Here is a 23,173-nt window from a genome sequence, read left to right as displayed (position 1 = left end):
GCCATTTCTCCCTCAGCGGTGGTATAATATGGGGGTCTGGGTCCTAGGGTCCCTTTCAGCTCCCTGCAGGCAGCATTTCCCTGGTAGCTGGCTGGCCCTGGACTCCTCCGGGAACAGTGCTTGCTGCTAGCACTTAGCCGAGGGCATCTCCGGGATGTCGCTCATGCATGGCCCTTGTGTAGAGGGGAGGTTACAGGGAACCTGAGGCTCAGCCCTAGAAATGATCCTGCAGCCTGTACCCCAGAGCCATCCCCTTCATCTTGGTCTCCTGTCCCGAGCAGGACAGATGGCAGGAGCCCATACGAGGCTGGAATTCCACAACATTGAGACGGGCATCATGACGGAGCGGCGATTCATCTCTGTGGTGCCCTCCAACTTCATTGGGCACCTGAGCGGGCTTGTGTTCAACGGCCAGCCCTACATGGATCAGTGCAAGGATGGCGACATCACCTATTGTGAGCTCAATGCTCGCTTTGGCCTGCGTGCCATTGTGGCTGATCCTGTCACCTTCAAGAGTCGAAGCAGCTACCTGGCACTCGCAACGCTCCAAGCCTATGCGTCCATGCATCTCTTCTTCCAGTTCAAGACCACAGCCCCTGATGGGCTTCTCCTGTTCAACTCAGGCAACGGCAATGACTTCATTGTCATCGAGCTGGTCAAGGGGTGAGGGGCTGGGCATTGCACTGCTGTCAAGGAAGTGGCCCCCTGCCCCGGCTGAACCAGACGTAGCTCCCCCAGTCAGTGTGGGGTGGTGTCCAGTCCCCTTGAGCCACAGGTCGTGATTCAGGTCTCCAACCACCAGCCAAGATGGAGAAGCAGCCCCTATCCCACTCCGCTGCCTCCTCGGCTGCTTCCTTGCCGGGGGGTTCCAGTTATGGCTGTTCTCTGTCCACTGTCCTGGCTCAGGCTCTCCGCCCTCTGCAGGCAGAAGTCAGCCTTGCCCCTCTCTTGCCTTAGAGGACCCCACCCCAGAGCAGCCCAGTCCCTGCCTCCAGAGGACCCTGCTGTCCCATGAGCCTCCCCCATCCCCTCTTTTGAGCCTGTGTCACAGAAGCCAGCTCCTCAGTGGCCCTCCCTCCCCACATTCTCCCCATGACAGGATCTCACACCGTAGCCCTCTTGCCATTGGTTTTGGTCCCTCTCCGATGGGATCTCCCTCTTCCCTTGGCCTCTAGGACCCCTGCCAGCTATAGCTGCTCCTCACCCCACCTTCCCAGCATCACCCCCACCCTGACCCAGTGTCTCCTCCCTACTGTGGGGCAGGTACATCCACTACGTGTTTGACCTGGGGAATGGCCCGTCCTTGATGAAGGGGAACTCAGACAAACCAGTCAATGACAACCAGTGGCACAACGTGGTGGTGTCCAGGGACCCAGGCAACGTGCACACGCTCAAGATTGACTCCCGCACTGTCACGCAGCACTCCAATGGCGCCCGAAACCTCGATCTCAAAGGTGGGGCTGGGGCCTCTGGAGAAGGCCTGGCCCTAGCCCAGACACCCCCTTGCCCCAGCAAGATTGACCCCTCCTGGCTGCTGTATCCTTCTCCCCCCACCCCTAGCTTTCACTTATTCCCTTCTCCGCTTTGCCCACCTGACATTGTCCTGTCAAAGTTCTGCTCAGCACGCGTGTGAGTCTGCTTCTCAACACAGAAAGCCTGGTTGCAGGGGTGCTTAGTGGCCTCCTAGAGCTAAGAGTAGGTAGCCCAGGCCTTCCAAGGACCTCTTGGACTTCCGAGGTTGAGAATCCTGCCTTGGTGGAGGGCTGGAGTGAGGAGGGAGCTCAGCACCGCCCTGGGCAGACGATGAGCGGCAGAGGGAATCCCTGAAACAACTGTTCTGGGCACCGGGCTGGGCCAGCTCTGAGACGTTTTGGACCCAGGCTTCCATGGTGTGTTCAGGGTGACACAGAATCCCATGTTTCCCAGGGTCTCTTTGGTAGTCATTGAAGCAGTCATTGCCTGTCCCCAGAGTAGGTGACTGAGAGAAGGGTGAGCCAGGAGGCCTGCGCCTCTCCAGGGTTCTCCACTGGGGGCAACGTAAGCTCTTCCTTGCACATGCCCAAGGCAGCCCTCAGCCCTACAGGACCCCTGGATGTCAGTGTGACTCAAACTGTTAGAATTTGGGGAGGGTCCTTAGAGACCCCTGAATTCCCTGCCTTGCCCCCGTCATATCTGAATCTGCAGGATCTGGTGGCAGAATGCTGTGAATTCTCTTTGCTCCCAGAAGGGGGCGATGTATCACAGAGAATCCACAGTGGCAGCAAGCCCAGGGGTTATCTTGGCTGGTCTTGTGTTGCACTGAGCCAGTGGGCAGCAGATTGACCAGTGTATTAACTAAAGCTCTTCTCTGGGATGGCCAAGGCTTCCAGGGAGTTCAGCTCCATGGAGGTGGCGGGTGTCAGGTGTCTCCAGGAGAACTTCTTCGCAGAGCTTCCAGGCAAAGCTCTAGTTGTTGGGGGAAGGGAGCTGGGCTTAGAACTCTCTAGGAGAGAACTCAAAGTTGGGAGAGGCTTGAAGGAGTTCTCAGAATGAGAGACTTCAGGAGGGAGGGAGTGGAGGTGGAGGGGATGGGGCTGTGCATCTATGAAAGGCCCTGATTACAGGCCGGAACTGGAATCAAATGTGTGGGAGAGAGCACGGAGCAGGTTCCTCCAGCTGCCCCCCCGCCCCCCACTCCCCCAAGCATCTGGGCTTCTCTGGGAGGGGAGCAGACAGATGGCAAAGTGAAGAAGAAAGAAGGAAGAGGTGGGGGGCGGGGATCTGCAGGTCGGTGGATCTCTGCAAGGGACCTGGAGTCTGGAATGGGAGCTTGAGAGGGCTGGGAAGACCTGACAGCCAGATGCCGGTGCCCTGGGAGGGGAACGAGGGCCTGGATGCTTCAGTTGACCCCACTCCCTTTGCAGGGGAGTTGTACATTGGCGGTCTGAGCAAGAATATGTTCAGCAACCTGCCCAAGCTGGTGGCCTCCCGGGATGGCTTTCAGGGCTGCCTGGCCTCTGTGGACCTCAACGGGCGCCTCCCAGACCTCATTGCTGACGCCCTGCACCGCATCGGGCAGGTGGAGAGGGGCTGTGATGGTGAGTGAAGGGTGGAGGAGTTAGGTGTGACCCTGCGGGCTGCAGGAGGGCTGGCTGCAGAGGCAAACTGGGGCAGATAACCTCTGCTCAGCAAAGTGGGCTTCCTTCTCATGCCTCGTGGGAGCCTGCCCCACAGTTCTGGAGCAGGGGTACAGGCGGGTGAATGGTCTCTTGCCCTCCCTCTTATCTCCCACCCTGTAGTCCTGGAGTTCCTCCCATTCCCAACCCCGTCCTCCTTATCAGTAATCGGCCCTTTCAGCCTGGCAGAGCTCAGAGTAGGACTTTTCCACCTGTCCCTGAAGCTTCCGCACCTTCTGGGGAGGGAGGGGGCTTGGCTGAGCCAGGGGTGTTCCTTCTCCTGCCCCTTTCAGGCCCCAGCACCACCTGCACCGAAGAGTCCTGTGCCAACCAGGGCGTCTGCTTGCAGCAGTGGGATGGCTTCACCTGTGACTGCACCATGACTTCCTATGGAGGCCCTGTCTGCAATGACCGTAAGTGCTTGGAAGAGATGGGGGTCTCAGGGGGGATCTGGGCCCATTCCCAGCCATAGAGACTGCCAGGGAGCCCAAGAACCATGCTGCTTGCTTCCTTCTCATCCCTGTCTTGGGAGTCCAAGGGGAGCTGCTAGCTGCTATCCCTTTTCGGAGTCTTTCTCCTGGGGCTGTGCAGGATTGCTGCTGCCTGAATCTCTGGGCCAGTCCATTGATAGATGGCCTTTCCTCCTCACTGAGCTGGTAGGACTCTGCTCTCTTCACCCACAGCCAATGGTGTCAGCCTCTGTGGGTGACCTTGTTGCTGTCCTGTGTGATTTTGGTGATGGCTTTACATGCTGTACCTCATACAGAACACTATTGCACAGGGAGGGGGGCTGTTATCAACCTGCACCCCATTTGGTCTGGTGCCTTCCGAGTGTGCAGTGGGAGCACGTTATTTCCCACTGGGAGCAGGCCCACACCCTAGAGGACAGGCTTAGGAGGTTCCCAGGAGGCCTGGCTGTTGGACCGCTGGTTTCCCTGGACATGGGCCCTGCTGTTCCTTCGTTTTCCCCCAAGGATCCTAGCTGCAGGTTGTCCCTTTGAGCCACAAGGACACTTTGTGGTGTCCTTGATTGGTTATTCTCCCTGGCTGGGCATCTGCTTGCTAACTTGCATATTGTTTTAGGCCCCTCCCCAGAGAGGGCAGCTTGAGCAGCAGTTTCCAGTCCCTAGTGGCTGGTGGCCGGCAGCTGGTCAGAGCCTTGCAGAGGCAGGGCAGCTGGGGCAGGAACAGGGTGGGGGGAGGAAACCTTCTACTTTGTGGGGTGCTTTGGAGTTTCTCTCCAATGACTGGGTTGTTGAGCAGAGTGCAGTCTCCTCAGACATCGCTCAAATTGTCTTCCCTGGGGTAGCACTGCTGCAAGACCAAGCAGAAAAGTCAGCTGCCTGGGAAAAGACACACACACACACACATACACACACACACACACACACACACACACACACACACACACACACACACACGGGAGGATGGAGCTTCTCCATTGTACAAACATGGACTGAGGCCTGGAGAGAACAGTAGGTTTCTGGAGGTAGTTAACAACAGATCTAGGGTGAGAACCCAGGCCAGTGCCTTTGCTTCCACACAACACTGCCGGACCTTTGTCACCTGGGTGAGTCCTGAGTTCCTTATAGGAGAAACCTATTGTTTCCAGAGATCAGGGCTCTTGGTTTTTTCTTTGCCTTTGAAAAAATGCCCAGCCCATCTCCCTCAGCACTTTCCTGGCACGGCCAGCCCTGTGTACCCCCACATCTCACTTCTTGCTCTCTGTGGCTTCCAGAGCCTCCCAGACAATGGCCAGTTCAGGGGCCCTTCAGCCCTGGCTGCCACGGTATAAAGATAGGGCTCAGGTTGGGCCTATTCCCAGCCAGGTAATTCAGCTTTGCACAGATCTGGAGATGATGAGAACTTTGGAACTTATTAATAATAATAACACTTCCCCCTGATAGTTGAGTGTTTGAAACTTATAAAGACCTTGTAATTTGATCCTCAGAGAAGGCAGTGGGATGGAGACTTCTTCCCTGGTTAACTGATGAGGAAACCAGGCCTCGGGAAGAGACAGGACTCACCCCAAGTCATGAGGGTGGGAGGGAGAGTTTAGCTAGGACCTCACCTAGGTGTTCCTGACTGTTGTTCAGCTCTGTGTGGTGGTGATGCCCCTGGTGGGCATTTCTTGCCAGGGTGGAGGGAATCAGCATCTGGAAGTGCTGCTGCCTACCTCACTGCTTCACTCCCACCCAGTGGAGCCTTCCAGGAAGAGGGCATAGAAATGGATGGGGGTGGGGGTGGCCAGGGGGGTAACACCACCTTTTGGCAGCATGGGAAGAGCACCTCCTCTGGGTTCCAGGCTGGCGGGAGGCAGGGATAGTTGGCGTCTTGGGAAGTGTCACCATCCCCAAGCACTGGTCTTCATGCCTGGCAGCATAGCCTGAGCAAAGCTGTGGAGCTAAGACAAGGTGGGTGCAACCTGGGATCCCGCACCGGGCTCAGCGTGCTGTTCCTCCCAGTGGTGCTGGCCCTGATGACCCTCTGAGATCTCCACCCCTGAAGGGCAGGGCAGGAATCTGGGGAGCAGGGCTCTGCCAGGGCTTTTCAAACTACACCCCCTCCGCTTCTGGGACTGTTCTTCCTTTGAACTTGCCTCTGCTTGACATTTCATGCTCTTTCTATGGCTGGTCTTCTTGGGGCCTTGGTGATGGATAAGGCCATGCAGGAGCCCAGCAGAAGAGAAGGAGGGGGTGGGATCGGCCACGGTGGAAGGAGCAGGACCTGCCCTCTGATGGTTGGGGTGGGGTGTGGAGCTGTCTGGTCTGGGAGGGACCAGGGCGAGGAGAGGTCGGACCTTCTGAACAGCCTTTCCCATTTATTGCCTCAGTTTCTCTGTCTGTGACATGGGGACTCCCCCTGGGGTGAAGGGAATTTTGTGTTCCTTCAAGGCTCAGGAGCCTCTGCTCTGGGAAGACAGGAGAAAAAAATCAGAGGGAGAGAACCCATCTCTGCGATGAGAGGCAAGTGGAGAGAGAAAGAAAAAGAGAATATGAAATGAGAGAGAAAGGGGATAAAAGGAGAGACACGTCCTGATATGCAGCTGAAGCCCCAGGGCTGAGGCTTGGGACTGAGGTGCTCCCTTCTGGCCCACTCACCTACTGGATGCTCTGTCTTTCAGAGGTCGCCTCCCACCCTCCCAGGCAGTCAGCTCCTCACCATCTCTGCCTCCCTGTCTCTGTGTCTCTGCAGCCTCTATTGATCTCTTGCCCACCTCCGTCTCTCCCTTCTTTCCTACCCTCTATGCCTCCCCGTTCCTCCCCAGCCTCACCCCCTCCACCTCTCTCCAGTTCCCACTCACTGGTATTGATTGGCCTCTAGGCGGTTTCCCTTCCTCTCCTCTCGCCACCGGCTCCTCCCTCCCTCCCTCTGGGACCATAAATTTCTGCCTTCTCAGAGCTGTGTCAGTCTATATTCCAGATCCAGGGGCACAAGGATGGGACAGAGAGGGCAGGAGGAAATGGCCTCTGGGAGCCCCAGCCCTGCTCCTTGGCCTGCAGTCTCTCTTCCCTCATGGGGCCATGCACCACCCCAAGCCTCCTCTTGGATGCCTCTGAGGACCTGGCCCTGGCATCTAGCGGGGGTGGAAGGCTGGCAGCAGCACGACGGGAGCTGTCCTGGGTCCTGACTATATCCTTGAGCTGGGGGCAGCACACAAGGCTCACGGTAACAGTGTTTGCTCCCAAATGGAGTTCAGAATCAATAAGCAGCAGCCAGCTCTCTCCTGCCTCTCCACCCTCCTATCTCCCAGCCCTCCCCTTTCTCACGTAACCCCCCCCTTCTTGCCCCTTCTTTGCCCGCCCTCCTCACTGTGCTACACGGTTTCTTCAGCTCCCTGCAGGTGCACTCTGCTCTCTGCTTCTCTCCCTCTTTTATCCTCTGCTCCGTCTGCTCCCTACACCCTCCCTCTGGCCCCAGCAAGCTGATGTGGGCCTCAGACCATGGCCTCCAGATGAAGGGAAGGGAGTCTCCCTGCATTACCTCTGGGGCCATGACAAATGCTTCCTAGAGGCCCCCAAAAGTTTGGGGGGCAGATCCCAGTTGATGGGGTACCCTGAAGAAGTGTTTTCCTCAGCTGGACATAAGTGGTCCAGGAATGGTTTTGTCCTAAATGGGGCACTCAGTGGACAGGTGTCCTTGAGACCTCCCTCATGGAGGCAGAGGTTGAGGCTGGGGTGGTGGGAGTGGAGAGGAAGGATTGGAGGTGTCTGGGAGCAGATTGTGCAGAGGGGTTGGGGAGCACCCTTTGTGGGGAGGTGGTGAGGATAATGTATGTGTGAGTGGCCTGTCTTATTCTGAAATACCTTCGGGTTCTGGGTGTATTGTTTGTATGCTATGGATGGCCCTATTTTGGAGGTGAGCTTCAGGGGAGGGGCAGGGGTGTCTATGTGTATGATGGCTATTTATTGCCTGTGATCAAACATGTATGTGTGTGCACATATGCGTCTGTGAGCATGCTACACACTTGGCTGAGAGTGATTCTGTGTGCCAGTGTCTGTGAGCACATGCATGCATGTATGTGTCTGAGCCTGTGTGCGTGTGCCTGCTTACACACTGGTGCCTGTATGGGCACGTGGGTGTCTCCATACCCACACCGGTCCACATCCTAGCGTGCACGTGTGTTCAGAGGGGTGCGTGCAGTGGTGGCGGTGCCCGCATCTCGGTGCTCTAGACCAGCGAGCACTATTGGGGTTCGTCCAGTTGGAAGGGGGAAGGGGAGGAAGAGGAAAAGAGCGGCCTCTCTTGCTCGCCTCAGTCCCTTTCAATTATTCAGCAGGGCCCCTTCTCGCGGAGCGGGGTGCGGGAGGAGAGCGAGCGAGCGCGCGCCTGGGCGCGGGGGAGGGGCAGGGCGCACGCGGAGGAGAGGCGAGCGCTGAGCGGGCTAGCCAGGTGCCGCGCGGTGGAGCTGCCCAGCGCCGCCCGCCGATCGGGAGCCGCTTCGGTCCCTCCGCCCTGCCCCCTCCTCCTTCCGCGCTCCCCTTCCCCTCCCATCTCCACTCTCCTCCCTCCCTCCCTCCCTCTCCCTTCCACCTCTCAGCCTCTGCAGCAACACTCCGCTGCCTCCATCTCTCCACCGGAATCTCTCAGGCTCGCGCCTTTCCTCTGCTCAGCCCCGCTCCCCTCCTCTCCCCTCCTCTCCCCTCCTCTCCTCTCCCTTCATTCCCCCTCACCCGGATTTGCTTCCCTTCCCCCTTCTCCCGCCCCCCCTCCCCTGGCCGCTCCCTCCTTTCCCCCGGCCTCCGTCGGGCGGCAGCGGCAGCAGCGGCGCGGCCGGCCCTAGTCGCCGTCGGTCTCCCGCTTTCCGGGAGCCGGGCCTCGGTCCGTCTTCTCCTCTCCAGCCGCACCGCCCGCGCCCCGGCTGGTTTTTCCGCAGGATTTCCCCGCTCTCCCCTCCCTGCTTGGCCCCTGCTCTTCCCTCCCTCCCCACCCGGCACCATGCCCCCTCCCCCGGGCGCTCCCCCGGGTTTCTGACGGCCCTCTGCGCCGCTCCGACCCCGCCGGGATGCGGAGAGACCCCTAGCTCCTCGCGATGGACCCAGGCGTCCTGCACCTTGGCATTGCCGCTCCGCGGACCCCCGATTCCCCGGCGGGATCCAGTTGATTTCGTTGGCTCCGCACCGAGGCTTGGGCTCTGGTTTTCCTTCTCTTCACCCTTACCCCCCCTCCCGGAGTTCGGAGCTGGAGGGGGGCTTCGCGGGGCTGCGCAGCCCCGCGTCCCCGCCCCCGGCCATGGGGCTGTGAGGCGGCCGCCCCCGGGCCGAAATGCCCCCTGGGGGGAGCGGGCCGGGGGGGTGCCCGCACCGCCCCCCCGCCCTGGCTGGGCCCCTGCCGCCGCCGCCGCCACCGCCGCCGCCACCTCTGCCGCCGCTGTTGCCACTGCTGCTGCTGCTGCTGCTGCTGGGGGTGGCCGAGGGGGCCCGGGTCTCCTCCAGCCTCAGCACCACCCACCACGTCCACCACTTCCACAGCAAGCACGGCACCGTGCCCATCGCCATCAACCGCATGCCCTTCCTCACCCGCGGCGGGCACGGTAAGTGGCACTGCCGATGCCGGCCGGCCGGCCCCCCAGGCCCCCGCGGGCCCCACCCCACCTGTGCTCTGCCAGTCGGCCCTCTACTCTGCAGCCCGGAGCCCCCTCACCTCCCGTAGCCAGCTCCCATCAGCTTGGCCCCACCCTCGCCTCCATCACTCTACTCCCGCCATCACCCTCATCTCTGTCTTCATCACTTTGCTTCTTTCTGTGCTCACCGTCCCCTCCTTACCCCCCTGTCTGGTTTGTAATCACCTTCCTATTTGGGTACCCCCATCGCCTCCCTCTCTGTCCTTTCAGCCTCTCCTACAGCTCTGCCTTCCATCTCTCTTCCGCATCACCTCCTCCATCTCTGCCCCTTGTCATTTCTCCATTTGTCTTACCTCCACCCCTGCCTTACCCTCACCTTCCCACTGCTGGTCTGTCGTCCTCCCCCTCCCTCTCAGACTCCGTCTAATCTGTCATTTCTGCCTCTTTCACCTCTTCATGTATCTCTTTCTCTTCTGTCCCAACAGCAACCTGCCCTTCTTTTCCCAATACAGGTCTTCCACCTAGTCGCAGATGATCACCCTCCACTGTCCCACCGTTCTCCCATCCTTGTCCTCTCATCTCCCGTGTCCCCCTGCATGCTGCCTCGTCTCTGCCCTGTCTGCACCTCTGACCCACGGCATCTCTCACCTCTGCAGCCCTGGCACTTCTAATTTCTGCTCCCAGGCTCCCCTTCACCTCCTGTGTCAGTCCTCTGTCACTGTCCACTGACTGTCACCTCTCATCTCAGCCCTTCATAATTGTCCAGCTCAAAACTGACTTCTCCTTCCTTCTCACAACCCATCCCCTTCCGTGTCTGGCTTCTGTCTCTTCTTATTTCCACCCTTCTTCACCCCCATCTCAGGCCCCTCATCACTTCATATCTTAGACTCTTCAGATTCCCTGGATGCTATCTCCCCATCTGCACTTGTCTCCTCCCGTGTCTGTGCCCCATTACGTCCCATGTCTGTCCTATCACTTCCCATCTCAGTCCCTCCTTCACATGCCATCTTGGAGCTTCTGTCACCTCCCATCCCAGAGACCCCATTATCTCCCATTTTAGTCTAGTCATCACTTTCCTTCTCTTTACTCCCATCACTTCCCATCTCTGTGTCTTGTCATGACCTCCCATAGGTACACCATGGCTCCCATATTGGTTCCCCTCATCACCTCCCATACCTGTCCTCCTGTGGCTCCCCTCTCTGTGTCCTCCATCCTTACCTTCCATCTCTGTCACCTCCCACTGGGGTACTCTGACACCTCCAAGCTCCCATCACCTCTCATCACTGCCTTTGTCAGTTCTCTCTTGGACCCATGTGGCCTACATTTCTGTACCCCCATCCTTTCTCTTCCCTGTACCCTTCTCACCTCCTGTTTACATCACCTCTCATTTTTTACTCCACTTTTGTCCTCCATTGTCCTCCACCCCTGTATTTTCATGCCTTCCCATCTGTGCTCTCTCTGCCTCCACTTACATCATTGTTCTACATCCGTCTATCCTTGCTTCCCAATTTTTGGGCCACCATATCACCTCCAATTTTTTTGCTTCTTTTCTGGTCTTCTTCCCTTTTCTCCTACTTCATCTTATGTCTGTTTTCATGCCTTTATTTTCTCCTCATCCAACTCCCCATGGAGCAGCCTGTTCAGACTCTCTCCCTCATTCCTTTCCTCTCATCCCAGCATAGTTGCCCTCCTCTCATCTCTGAAAAGCTGGGATCCTCTCAGCAGTTCTCTCCAGTTTCTTCCTCTTCTTCCATGTCCCACCCCACACTTTGCTCTTGATCTTAGCTCCCTCCCCTCCCCAGGAACTGTCTGGCTTCCCCTTCCATTGTCCCTTTCTGCCTCCCTTGAGGCCCAGTGTTGCTCCCAAAGGTACTTAGAAAGGCCATGGTCTTTTTGGGCAATGAGGCAGGAAGGGCCGAGATGGGAAAGGGGAGTCAGGTACATGGGCAGCCTTGTTGGGCAGAGAGGAGAGAAGATGAAAGAGGAAGGCAAAAGTCGGAGAAGCTGGCCCAGGGACACTAAGCAGGTTGGGAGGAGGGCCTGGGGTAGGAGTGCCTGAGGAAGGTTCCATGGAGAAGCAAGAGCTAGGCAGAGAGAAGGCAAATGGGCAGAAGAGCAAGGAGAGGGAACCTATGGAATGTTGGCCTTGGGACTGCCTTGGAGATGGCCACCCCCTTGCTGTGCAGAGGAGGAAGAGGGCCAGTGACTGCATATGCCTCACAGAAGTAGAGGAGGAGCTGGGGGAAGGGGGCGGCTGGTGTGGAGGGGCCTGTGAAGGGTGAGGAAGCTGAGAGGAAGAAGAGGGCCCAAGGAAAGATGGAAGAGTAGGGATGAGGCCACCTGTCCTGACTGAACCCCACTTCTGCTTGCCTTAACCATGGGGGTGATGAAAGGACAAGTTCCTATGGGGCCCCATGCTTGGCTGGAGGACCAGGCCAGCTCTGGAGGCCTTTCTAGGCCAGTCTTCCTCTGCGCCAGTGTCTCCCTAGCGTCCCCAGTGTGGGGGAGCCTCTGTTCCTTCTGCACCTGCTTCTATACTTCATTTCTCTTGGGGTCTGCATTTGCTTCTGCCTTCCCTTCCCCCTCCTCCTCTGACACTTCACCCATTTACCCTTCCATTCCCCAGCCCCTCTTGTTACATAATGTCCCTACCTGCCAGACACCCATGGACTCTCCTGCCCCTGATGTCTGTCTGGCGTGTGGAGGATTGGCATATCTGAGTCCTAAAAATGGGCTGAGGAGGTGACACTCCTGGTCCTTGACCCCCAATTCTGGCTTCAGAGTCCTTGAGGGTCCTCTCCACTCCCAACTTTCATTTCTGGTACTCTTTGGAGCCAGGAATGAAGTGGTCAACTCCAGTTCTATTCTGTGCCAGTGTCTTCCAGGGGTTCTGGGTTTATCACCCCTGTGCATAAAGGGGGCTAGCATTTATTTTGATTCTGAATATGGGTGTGTTAACTTGGATTTCTGACAGGATGGTTTTTGGCCAAGCAGGGGGTTAAGAATTGAAGGGCTATGTTCTGGGATTCTAGATCAAGAGAGCTGAGCTCAGGGATCTGGCCCTGTAGAGATCTCTCCCTCTGGTTTGTGAAGGTCCATATACAAAGAGTTGGCATGGGCTGTGAGCACTGGGACCAAGGCTTTTCTGGATTGTGCCAGAGGTTTTATCCTGTTACAATTCTAGATCTTCCAGAGGCTTTTGTCATGGCTTTTGACGCTGCAGGGGTACAGGCAGACAGGGCGTGCACGTGTAGTTTTAACCACAGGGGCATCACTGCATGGGTGGGTTTTTACATGGGATGATTATGTTGTTTGGTCTGGGTTAGCTAACCATTATTAATGGTTGGTTGGTTTTTTCTAGAATGCAAGTGTGTGGGACTCTGGAAGATTCTTGACCATTTAGAGTGTTTCACTGAATTCAGTGAATTTCTGGGTCTAGGAGGCATTGAGGAGATGATGTTGGGTGTGCTCAGAAGGTGGTGAATCTTGTCCTGTGGCATCTGCTGTCCGGCCAGGGGGCTCTCTTGCCTTGGGCTTCAGGTGTGTTGCATTCCCTAAAATGTATGCACAATTCAGCGCACTAGCAGCTTCCTAGGTGGTCAGAAACAACTGGTCTAGATCACCCTTGGGCAACATTTTGGGCCTTGGCTTAGGCCCCTCTTATTTCTGAACTCTTTCTGGAGCCTGTCCGAGATTCTAGATGCAGTACCTTATCCTGGGTTCCATGTCTCCTAAAAGGCTGGTCATGCCTTCCCTGGGGAAGTCTGTGGGCAGGGCAGAGGACAGCTTGCCTGGGAGAGGTGGGAGGTGTCTCCAGAGCAGGCTGTGGAGGGACCCGGCAGAGGCCCCGCCTCTCAGCCCCGGTGTCTTCCCCCGCCCCAGCCCTGTGCGCCCTCGGGTGGCAGCGAGGTGCTGGGGAGAGAAATATCTCCCCAGGGTAATTACTGCGCCCCAGTTCAATAAACCATTCATCCTTCAGCTCTTCCGCACAAGAAGTGTCCCTCTGCCGGTCCCCCCCACAATGTGATAAACGCCCTTAGGCTTTAACAGGCCCGCCCAGCCTAGTAAACTGGCTGCAGTGTGAGCGCAGCTGGGTGATATACATGGGGAAGGCCTGGGCTGGATTGGACTGGGGGGCGGTGGGGGAGGTGGGAAGGCCTGGGGGTGGATGTGTGCATTCTAGCTTGCTCTGGGACAGCCCCTGCCCTTGGGCCACCTGCGGTAGCTAGTCTTTGTGTGCTCACCGCCATGATTCCCAGCTGCTTCGTCTCCTGTCGGGGTCTGCCTCTCCACGCTGGGTCTTTGTGTGCAGCTGGGTGAGTCGCTGCCTGTGTGTGGGTGTGGGGTCTGGCTGTGCGTCACTGGGGATGTGTCTGCTGCGGGACTGTGTGGTGGGCACCGCCTCTGATCACCCCTGCCTCACTGCCCAGTGGGCATCAGGCCTGCTTGTGCCTCGGCCCTCTCTGGCACAGACAGGGCTCTGTCCCTGGCGATGTGCTTTCTGGGATTGCGGGTGGGAAAGTGAGGAGAAAGGACCTCTTTCGCCTAGATCTGAGGGACTCCAGGGCAGCCTCCAGGTAGATGAGGTTTCCTTCCTTGTTCTGACGGACCAAGAAACCCAATAAAACCCTCCTCTAACTGGGAGGCCCTCAAGCCTGGGCTGAAGAGGCTGTGGCCTCTGGTCAGGGAGGCATGGGTCCAGGTGTGTGAGGAAGGTCAGCATCCCAGCTCCCCTGGCCCTTCCCACCCCCCAAATCAGATGTGCAGTTTGTAAGCCGGAGGGGGGCGAAGGAGGACCCTGGGTATTGGGTTGCCATGGAAACAGCGGATCTGAAGTGCTGCAGTGTTGGGAGTGGAGAGACTATTGCTGGCTGAGGCCTACTGGGCTCCCCGCCTCCAGGCCCTGCCCTTTCCAGGCAGGTGACCACACCAGGTGGGGGTGGGGCTCTCTGTGTATCTTGCCCCCAGCCACCCTCAACTTGGGCCCCAACCTGAAGGTTCAAGGCTCACCACTGTGCCTCTAGAACCCCTAGGTAGAAAGAACACCTGGGGCTGGAGGGGCCAGAGACAAACCCCCTTTGTGTGCTGGGGGTAGTTCCCCAGCCACAGGCTGGGGCTAGATGTCAGTTATTAGTAGATATGGAGGTGGCTCTTTCCCCATTGCCCTGCCCCCCTCCCACCTCCCATCCTGGGGCCATCTCTGACTCTCAGGCCCTGTCAGTGGAGGTGGAGAGCGATGATGGTGGGTGCTGCTCTGGGGAACACAGTGGACTCATGGCCCTACTTTCCCCAGCCCCAGCCCCCTGCTGGCCTCATTGCCTCTCTGGGACTCAGACAACAGCCTTCCCTTCTCTCTGTAGCTCCTCCCTGTGCCTGCATACAGTGCCTCTCTCCAAGGCATTCAGGAGTCCCCCTCTCCTGTGGGGGCCTCCCTTAACCCTGATTGCCTGAGTCTCTGAGATGAGAGACCTTGAGGTACCCAAGGGGACCTGGCCCCATGTTACCAGCTGGGACACCATCTTGGCTGAGCCAGATTGCTCCTTGGAAGTGCGGCAGGCACCCCCAGGACTCCCTGTGCCAGCCCAGAGCTCCCCACCCCCAGGGCCAAACTTTTCTTCCAGCCATACTCCAGGCTTTGCCCCCAGGCCCCATCTGCCTCTCTCCTTCTCTCTGGTTAAGTCCTCTCTTGTACCCCTCTCCCCCCAAGAAGTGCTTTGAGAGGAGTCGTTAGTGGCTAATTATTTAATTAAGCATTTTATGAATCTCATCTGCTCCATTTATGTTCTAAAGAATGCCAGAGTATTCTCTTCCCTTTCCTTCTCCGCAGGCCCCAAAGTGCTAGTTCTCCAGGCCTCCCAGACAAGGCTCCCTTCCCAGAAACTGGGTGACCAGCCCCCCACCCCCACCCCCAGGGAGCTCAGTCAGCCGCAGGAGGGAACATGGCGACTAATGGGGTTTATTTTGGGGCTGAGATCGTTAGGGACCTCACACCGCCCCCAGCAGCCGGCTGGCGAAGAGGAGAGAGAAGGGGAAAGAGGGTGGGGTGGGGGAGGGCTGGGAGAGGGAGCCTTCATCTCGGGCTCCCACTCTCCTGTTTCTCTCACCTACACCCCTCTCTGTCCTTCTCTGTCCATCTGTCTCTGCCTCCTTCCTCCTCTGGCTGTCAATCTCCCCCCCCTCCCATGTCTGTGTCTTCCTTTCTGGGCAGGGCTCCAGGTCCTCCCTGCTTTGGGACCCAGGCAGCCCCCTGGTCGAGGTGGAAGCAGGGAGTCCTGGTCAAACCTGGTGGGGATGGCAGGGCAGATGTTGGGGGCACTAGCTGACTCAGAGCTGCATACAGCCCTACTTATCTTCCTGCCATCGCCTGGGGCTCCTTTCAGCCTTGGTGCCTGCTCAGCTCAGGCCCCAAAGAAGCACACACCTTGAATCTGTCACCCATGCCAGCCCAGGGAGAAGTGGAGCTGGTCAGGACCAGGCCCCCTGGGTCCTCCCTGCCCAGGGCACCTCATCTGTTCAGTCTCCTTGCAGCCTCTCTCTGTGTCACTCTCTCTATTACCTCTCTGTTTTGCTGTAATTAAAGCTAGAATTCTTGATGAGGCAGCTACATCTGTCTGTGCGCGTGCACAGGCTCTCACCCAGGCACCCGCCTGCCAACTGTTCCCTGGGGTTGCAGGGCTGGTGTCTGCCGTGGGTATAACAGCCCAAGCCGCACATCTGGACCCAGGGTCCCCGTGGCATTCTGGTCACAATCCTGAGGACCTGCTGACCTTGCTCTCCTGATGTCATTTCTCCCTCTCTCCATTCTCTCTACAGCTGGGACCACATACATCTTTGGGAAAGGGGGAGCGCTCATCACCTACACATGGCCCCCCAATGACCGGCCCAGCACGAGGATGGACCGCCTGGCCGTGGGCTTCAGCACCCACCAGCGGAGTGCTGTGCTGGTGCGCGTGGACAGTGCCTCCGGCCTTGGAGACTACCTGCAGCTGCACATTGTAAGGACCCAGGGCCCTGGCCCTCTGACCCCCAACCTTCCCAACCCCAACTGCACTCAGTCCTTCACTGCCATGGCATCAGCACTCCAAGTCTTTCTCTCATGGGGAGCCCTCAGAACCTCTGTTCCCCCATCTCTCGAGCTTTCTGCTAAGAAGTTCTTCTTCTGAGACCCATTCCCATCCCAGTTATTCACTGAGACTCCCAAAGCTACCCTTGCATGGGGTTTGAATATCCCCCAGCTCCCTGAGACCATTTGTGTCCTCTGACATTCCTAAACATAGGCAAGGGCTTCCTTGGGCCTTCCAGGCCATTCTCCTACAGCCTTAAGAGATGTCCGACACTTGTGACTACCCCTAGGCTGCTGTCTGCTCACTCCTAGACCACCTAGGGTGGCCCATGGTGTCCTGCATCTATTCCTGCCCCCTCCTACCTTCCTGCCCCAGGCAGACCACCCTCCCTATCCCAGCTGCTGCTTCATCCTGTCTCCAGATCCTGCCCCTGCCTCTGCCCTACCGTGACCTCTGCTCTCATGACCTTTGCCCTCCCAGCAGTCCCATGTCCCCACCCTGGCCTCTGGTCCTACCCAGCTCTGCCTTCTCTCCTGGCCCTGCTCCCTGCCATGACCTTGGGCCTATCCCAGGACCTCCCTCTGGGCCTCTCAACTTGGCTGTCCTAACTCTAGCCTGCAGGTAGGCCCTCTTCTTTCCTGGCCTTTTCCTCCATCTCTGGTCCTGCCCCACTCTCTTCCCTATGCCTCTGACCTCAGCCTCTTCCCTGACCCTCCCCATTTTTCTTAAATCCTGGGCCTGTGACCCCCATCTCCAGGTACACATTTCAAGCCCCTAATAGCACCTCGTTTCCCTGCCTGCACCCACATGCCAACCCTGGCCAGGAGCTCTGTGCTATGAGGAGCAGGCAGGCTGGCTAGGCTCTGTGGGCTGGAAAGGTCTGGGTGGGTGGCCCTAAGCTTTAAGGGGGCAAAGTTGAAATGGGAGAGAAGAAGCCAGGGGAGATGGCTTGTTTGTCTGGGCTCTGACTCCTCCAAAATGCTTGGGAATGCGGCTATGGGCCCCTCTTTACATGACAGCTTCTCAGCATCCCAGGTCTGTACCCCAATACCAGGGCGTGAAGGAAAGAGGCATGAGGGGAGACACCCTGTAGACAGAGCAGAGCTGGTGGAAGTGGCACCTGATGGGCTCTGGGCAGGGAAGGGCGCAGCGGGAAGAGTAGCAAGTGGGGCAGCGGAGCAGGCCTGAGGAAGAGTCCTGGAAGTTCTGTGTCTGTGTGTGAGTGAGCTGGACAGTGTCTATATTGGTGAGTGGTGGCCCGAATGTGAGAGACAGTATAGCTGTGGATAACAGTGTGGGGCTGGGTATATGATGACAGTATGTCAGGAGCGATGGCTGTGACTGGGTGACAAAGACAGAGACTGAGTTTTGGATCCGGTGAGTAGCTATAGATGTATATTTCCCAGTGGAGTGGTGTTTGCTGGTGTTTCCAGTCACTGTCTGTGTGTCAGGGTGTGACTGTTTCCCTGTGTCCTCTGAGTGAAGGCTGCTCTTCCTCTCTCTTCACTGTCATGAGAAGCTATGACGGTGGCTTTGGAGCAGATGTCCTGGATTTGAGTTCCAACTCTGCCATGTCCTTGTTCTGTCTCTGTGCAAGTCCCCACAGCTCTCTGAGCCTTAGTTCCCTCATCAATGGAGTGGCACAGTAAGAGGACAGAGGGATGCTATGAGGCTGAAATGAGATTGGGTATGTAAAGCACTTAGGGCCTGGCCCACCTGCAGGAAGCACATGGCGTTAGCTAGTATCTTGATCACCTCTGATTAGCCCCCTGGGCAGTGTCTGTGTGTGCCATGTGTCTCTGTGGCCACTGGTTTAGGGGACAGGGTTGCCTGGTGCTGAGGAGAAAGGGTAGGGGACTAGGGTGTTGGGAGAAGGGATTTCCTCCTTTTCCTTCCCAACAGCCACTCACAGGCCTCACCTGGTGCCTGGTGCTGCAGAGGGCAGGGTGGAGGGGCAGGCCTGGCCCTAGGATGGGGAGGCCTGGCAAGGGAGGGGACACAAGAGAAGCCAGCTCTGAGGGGGAGAGTTGGGCACCAGATGGGCTGCAGCCCCTTGGGGGCAGTCTCAAGCCCCCTCCTCCCTTGGTGACACATCAGCTCTCACCACAGTGTCATTAGCAGCTCTCAGAGAGTGGGGAGGCGGCAGCAAAATAAGAGAAAAGCAATTTGACGTTTCTAATAAAGCGTCGCTCCACTTTGCCAAATTAATTTTGACTCCCATAATTATTTGCTGTAGGAGCGGCTGCGTTCTCCCCACCGCCGCCTAATGAGGTAATTGGGGAATTAGGAATTAATGACTTTAACAGAAGTGACAACTGACTTCACATTGGGTGAGGCTCTGGGGAGCTGCCTCTCCCCCGGAGTGCAGGGCTCTGAGCTTGGCTGCCTCCTAGGAAACCCAGGTGTCCTGCCTTCTGGTTCTGCTGGCCAAGCCTCTTGGCTCCCAGGCTGTGTGTGCTTCCTGACCACTGTCACTGCCCAGGCTGAGACTCATGGGGAGAAACCTCCAAGGGGCAGATGCTATTCTGGGTGATATTATTACTAACAATAGTAACGAGGTGGATTGCCTGTTCCCTTCCCGTGTGTGGGGAGCAGATGATCAGCCTGTCTCCCTGGGGATGTTGTCAGTCTGTGGGTGGTGGGTGGGTGGGGTTTGCTAATACTCTTTGTTAGGCAAGCCTAGCCTCAGTTTCCCTGCTTTACTGCAACTGAGGAGGGACGCTGTGTGTGTGTGTGTGTGTGTGTGTGTGTGTGTGTGTGTGCACGCGTGCATGTCTGAGAGGGTGTATGCACATGCATGAGTGTGTGGCTTTCCCAGGTTCCAGGAGGGGGAGGACTGGATGCCACAAGTGGGAAGGATAGAACATGAGTCTCCAAGTAAGCCACGGCTGCACACCCTGCCCCCGAACTCTCTCTGCCAAACCCCAACCTCCGTAAGCCACCCCTGCCCCCACCCCCAGTGCCACTGAGCCTCTCAGCTCCATTAGATGGAGGAGGTGGCAACTGAATGGCTGCTGATTCCCAGGCCGGAATGGGGCAGTCTTTCAGGAAGACCCCAGCAGTGTAGCACATTTCTGTGATGGGCTGGATCCCTGTGAATGTGAGTGAGCAGGGGGCCTGAGGGAGCCTGTGTTGAGTGTTCTGCGCAGGAGGAGAGCTTGGTGGATTCAGGAGGCTTCGTCCAGGAGTGCTGCTGGGAGGTGCAGGGGAATGAAATGGGGGCTCAGGCTTAGTGCCCAGTGGGCCTTTGCTGGTTTGGTTAGATGCCTTTGATCTTGAAGGTAGCTCGGCCAGCAGCCTCTTGGATCACCTCCCACTCCCACCCCAGCTCTTTGAGCCAAGGTCTCACCAGAATGGTGGACAAGGGGACAGAGCACTGGCTTTGGAGTCAGGCCAGCTGGGGTTCAAATCTGGGGATTCCCTCTCATGAGCTGTGAGATTTTGAGATGTTAGTTAATCTCTCTGAGCATTAGTTTCCTCCTCGATAAAAATGGAAGCTATGAGCTTCCCTGGGGTTGCTGTGGGGACGATGAGAGCACACATGTACAGTACCCACACAGGGCCCGGCATGTTTTAGGGCTTGAGCAAAGCTCTCCCTCTCACTCCATCACCACCAGCAGAACTCTTCCAGGGCTGGATCCTGGGTGGCCTCTGCAGGGTGCCCCATGGGCCTGGGTCCCAGAGATTGTTCAGGCTCTTTGTTTCATGTCTCTAGGCTTCAGTCCCTGTCTGTCCTCTGCCTGTCCTTCCCTAGCCTCACCCCATACCCCGACACCCTGATGCTCCCCTTGCATAGTTTGTCCTTCATCTCTTCCCATGTCCATCACCCCAAAACACAGTCCAGACCCCCCTTTTCCACCCCCATGCTGCAAAGGGGCAGCCCCCACACTCAGAGCCTGACCTACTTTGGGCCTGAGAGGTGCCACGAGTGGCATGTTGGAGTGGCATGTTGATGCCCTGGTGCCGGGGCCAGAGGCCTGCTCAGTGCTGAGTACACAGGGAGGGGAGGCTGGAGCTGGGAATTGGGGAGAGGGGTCAGACCTTCCTCAGGCAGAGGCGGGCTTCCCTGGACTTCTCTGTTGGTCTGTGCCTTAGTGAGGCCTCTGCCCACCAAGCCAGGGCTGGTCCCAGCTTGGTCTGATATCGCTGTCTGGACTCAGTGGCCCTTGTACACAGTAGACATTATGTAAATATCTGTGACTATTCAAGGCAACCCAAAAGGCAAGAGGCAGGTGCTGCCCCCCCAACCTCTGAGCCTCAGGTCACTCCCATGCCTAAGACACGGAAGGGGAGTGAGCCTGCCCACTTGAGCGGTTGAGACCTGGGAAACGTGCCTTGTAAAGCTGTAAAGTGCCGCGGAGCTGCGGGCCGCTGGTGCCCACAGGAGCGTCCACTAGAAGGGGCGAATGGTTGCTCCCTCCAGTTGCCAACCTCTACCTCCCTGTCCTCAGGAGCAGGGCACCGTGGGGGTGATCTTTAACGTGGGCACGGACGACATTACCATTGACGAGCCCAACGCCATCGTAAGCGACGGCAAATACCACGTGGTGCGCTTCACTCGAAGCGGCGGCAACGCCACCCTGCAGGTGGACAGCTGGCCGGTCAACGAGCGGTACCCAGCAGGTAGGCGGGGCGGGCCCGCGGAGGATGCGCGGCGGCGGGGCGGGGCAGGTGGCGGCCTCCGAGAGAAGCGCTGCCCGCACAGGGGCGGGGCTAAGCGGAGAAACTTCCGGCGTGTGGCAGGGCGGGGCTGCGGGAGAGGCGAGGCTTGCCGGGGCGGGGCCGGGGCGGGGGCGTGGCTAAGGAAAGTCGGGATTTGCTGGGCAGGGTGAGAGTGTGGTGGTGGGAGTGCTCCGGCTAGCGGGAGGGTGCTGGGCAGAGAGGGGAAGGCTGCAAGGCCAGGGTCCAGTTTAGGAGTGGGGGGAGAAGAGGAGGGAGGGTAGAGGTAGGGAGAGACTGATGCGATTGAGGAAGGGATGAGTTTAGAAATAAAGGACAGGCAGAAATGGGGAGGAAGATGCAGAAACCTAGGAGAGGAGATCCAGAAGTAACAAAAGGTATCTTGGCAAGGAGGTAGGGCTGTTCCCAAGGACAGAACCAAGGAAAGAACCAAGGTCTTTAAAAAGAGCAAGTCAAGGATCCATATTAGAAGATCTAGTTAAAGAAGAGAAGTAGCTCGGAGACCCAGAGAAAAGGAACCCCAGTGTCTTAGGGAGTAAGGGACACAGTGAAAGGGAGGGAGAGACAAGTGACAAGAATGAAAAATAGGATCAAGTGCATTCAGCAACCTTCATTGTTAACCTGCTAGGTATCAGGGCCTGTTCTAGACCCTGTGGACACAAAGGTGAGCAGGACACATCCCCTGCTTGCAAGGAGCCTCAGTAATACAAACAGACCCAGGTCAAAGGGTGACAGCTGTGGTGGCCAAGGACAAACCAAGGTCTGAGTAGTACCGTGGTGGGATGGGGCTAAGGACATGAAATAAATGAGGAGGCAGAGACAGAGCCTCAGAGTGAGAGGAAACCAGAGGAGGAGAGGTGGAGAGATATGGAAATGGTACTGAGACATGCAAAGATAGAGAGATGAGAGAGAGATATGGAGATGTCGCCATGCAGACCCAGCCAGGGAGGGGAAAGGTGGACGAGCCTCGGGAGGGAGTGGGGGAGAGCCCCACTGCAGGAGATAACGAGGGAAGGAAAATAGAAGCACTGCAGGGAGAGCTGCAGGAACCCAAAGATGCTGAGATACAGGCTGAACGACACTGCAGTCATACACAGAGCCCGACTGAGAAGCAGAGTGAATTTCTGTGACCTCTCTTTCTCTCCTAGGCAGAGAGACAGCCAGGTAGAGGCAGAGGAGCTGCCCCATGCAGATTGTGAGGGGGATAGGCAGAAGGGCAGTGTGTAAACCCTCATGGGCTCACCTATGCTGGAGTGAAGATGCCAATACAGGCTTACGGCTCCCAGTCATGAAGGTTTGCACCAAACATTTTTGGGAAGCCCCCTAATAAATACAGAGGCTGATGTACATACAGACTAATTCCAGACATAGGGATGACTGTAGACATTCATATGGTCAGACAGACACATGAGAAAACAGCTCTGCAGAGGGATGCCAGCCTATGCCAAGGCTCCTGGGCACACCAGCTCCCCTACACCAAGTCCCCCCTGCCCAACCCCCACCGCAAGCTGACACTGACAGCTCAGGCTGTGTAGGCATGATTACTCTATGGGCATCAAACTTCTCTCTCTTGTCAGATGCATACACACTAGGGCAACCTCTGTAGCCATGATGACATCAGCCAATGTGAGACAGGCCTGGGATTGGGGTCATGAAGGCCTTCGCTCTGTAAGCCAGGACTTGGGTCTAGAGCTTCTCCCCTTGGAGCCCAGCAGGCCAGAGGCCAGGTTGAAGGAGTTATACTTACTCCCTCCTGCTCAGGGACCCCTGGCTGGCAGGTGAAAGGCTGCTGGGTGCCCCTTACCTGCACAGTGGAGTAGCCCGAGGGCCTAGTGATTGCCTGTGTGAGCTGCGAGGGCCGATCCTGAGCAGCGCCAGCAGGTCAGCTCAGCAGTGTGCGGGGCCCAGAGAGTGGAGACATTCTGATTCTCAGGGCAGAGACATAGCCCATGGATTTGGGTCAGCAGGACCTGGGTTTTAGTCCTGGATCTCCTACTGGCAAGCTGTCTGACCTTGGACAAGTTATCTAGCCTCTCTGAATCTCAGTTTCCACCTCTGAAAGGTGGTGATGACACCTACCTCATAGCAATACTGGGCGAATTCCGTGAGATAATCTAAGGAAAGCTCTAGAACAGAGGTGCTTAATAAATAGGTCTTTTGTTAGAATTTTTAGTTACTCAGCCTCCCTCCAATGAGGCAAACATACATTC

The 23,173-nt window shown here is 57.3% G+C and overlaps 1 protein-coding gene across 26 annotated transcripts in view; it reads left to right on the top strand.

The window, feature by feature from the left end:
* NRXN2 (neurexin 2) overlaps positions 1-23,173 on the top strand; it is a 111,595-nt gene that overhangs the window by 66,404 nt on the left and 22,018 nt on the right. For 22 of the 26 annotated variants that reach the window (XM_012777959.2, XM_012777961.2, XM_076001766.1 and 19 more), the window contains 6 exons: positions 282-663; positions 1,264-1,454; positions 2,904-3,077; positions 3,449-3,568; positions 16,033-16,214; positions 20,735-20,906. In XM_012777959.2, the coding sequence (XP_012633413.1) occupies positions 282-663; positions 1,264-1,454; positions 2,904-3,077; positions 3,449-3,568; positions 16,033-16,214; positions 20,735-20,906 (1,221 nt within the window). Of the gene's footprint in view, positions 1-281; positions 664-1,263; positions 1,455-2,903; positions 3,078-3,448; positions 3,569-8,182; positions 9,190-16,032; positions 16,215-20,734; positions 20,907-23,173 lie in introns of those variants that run through there. The other 4 variants (XM_076001769.1, XM_076001767.1, XM_076001768.1 and 1 more) reach the window with 2 other exon arrangements.

Source organism: Microcebus murinus, chromosome 4 (genome assembly GCF_040939455.1).
Source record: "Microcebus murinus isolate Inina chromosome 4, M.murinus_Inina_mat1.0, whole genome shotgun sequence".
NCBI lineage: Eukaryota > Metazoa > Chordata > Mammalia > Primates > Cheirogaleidae > Microcebus > Microcebus murinus.
This window is presented reverse-complemented; position numbering and strand designations above follow the sequence as displayed.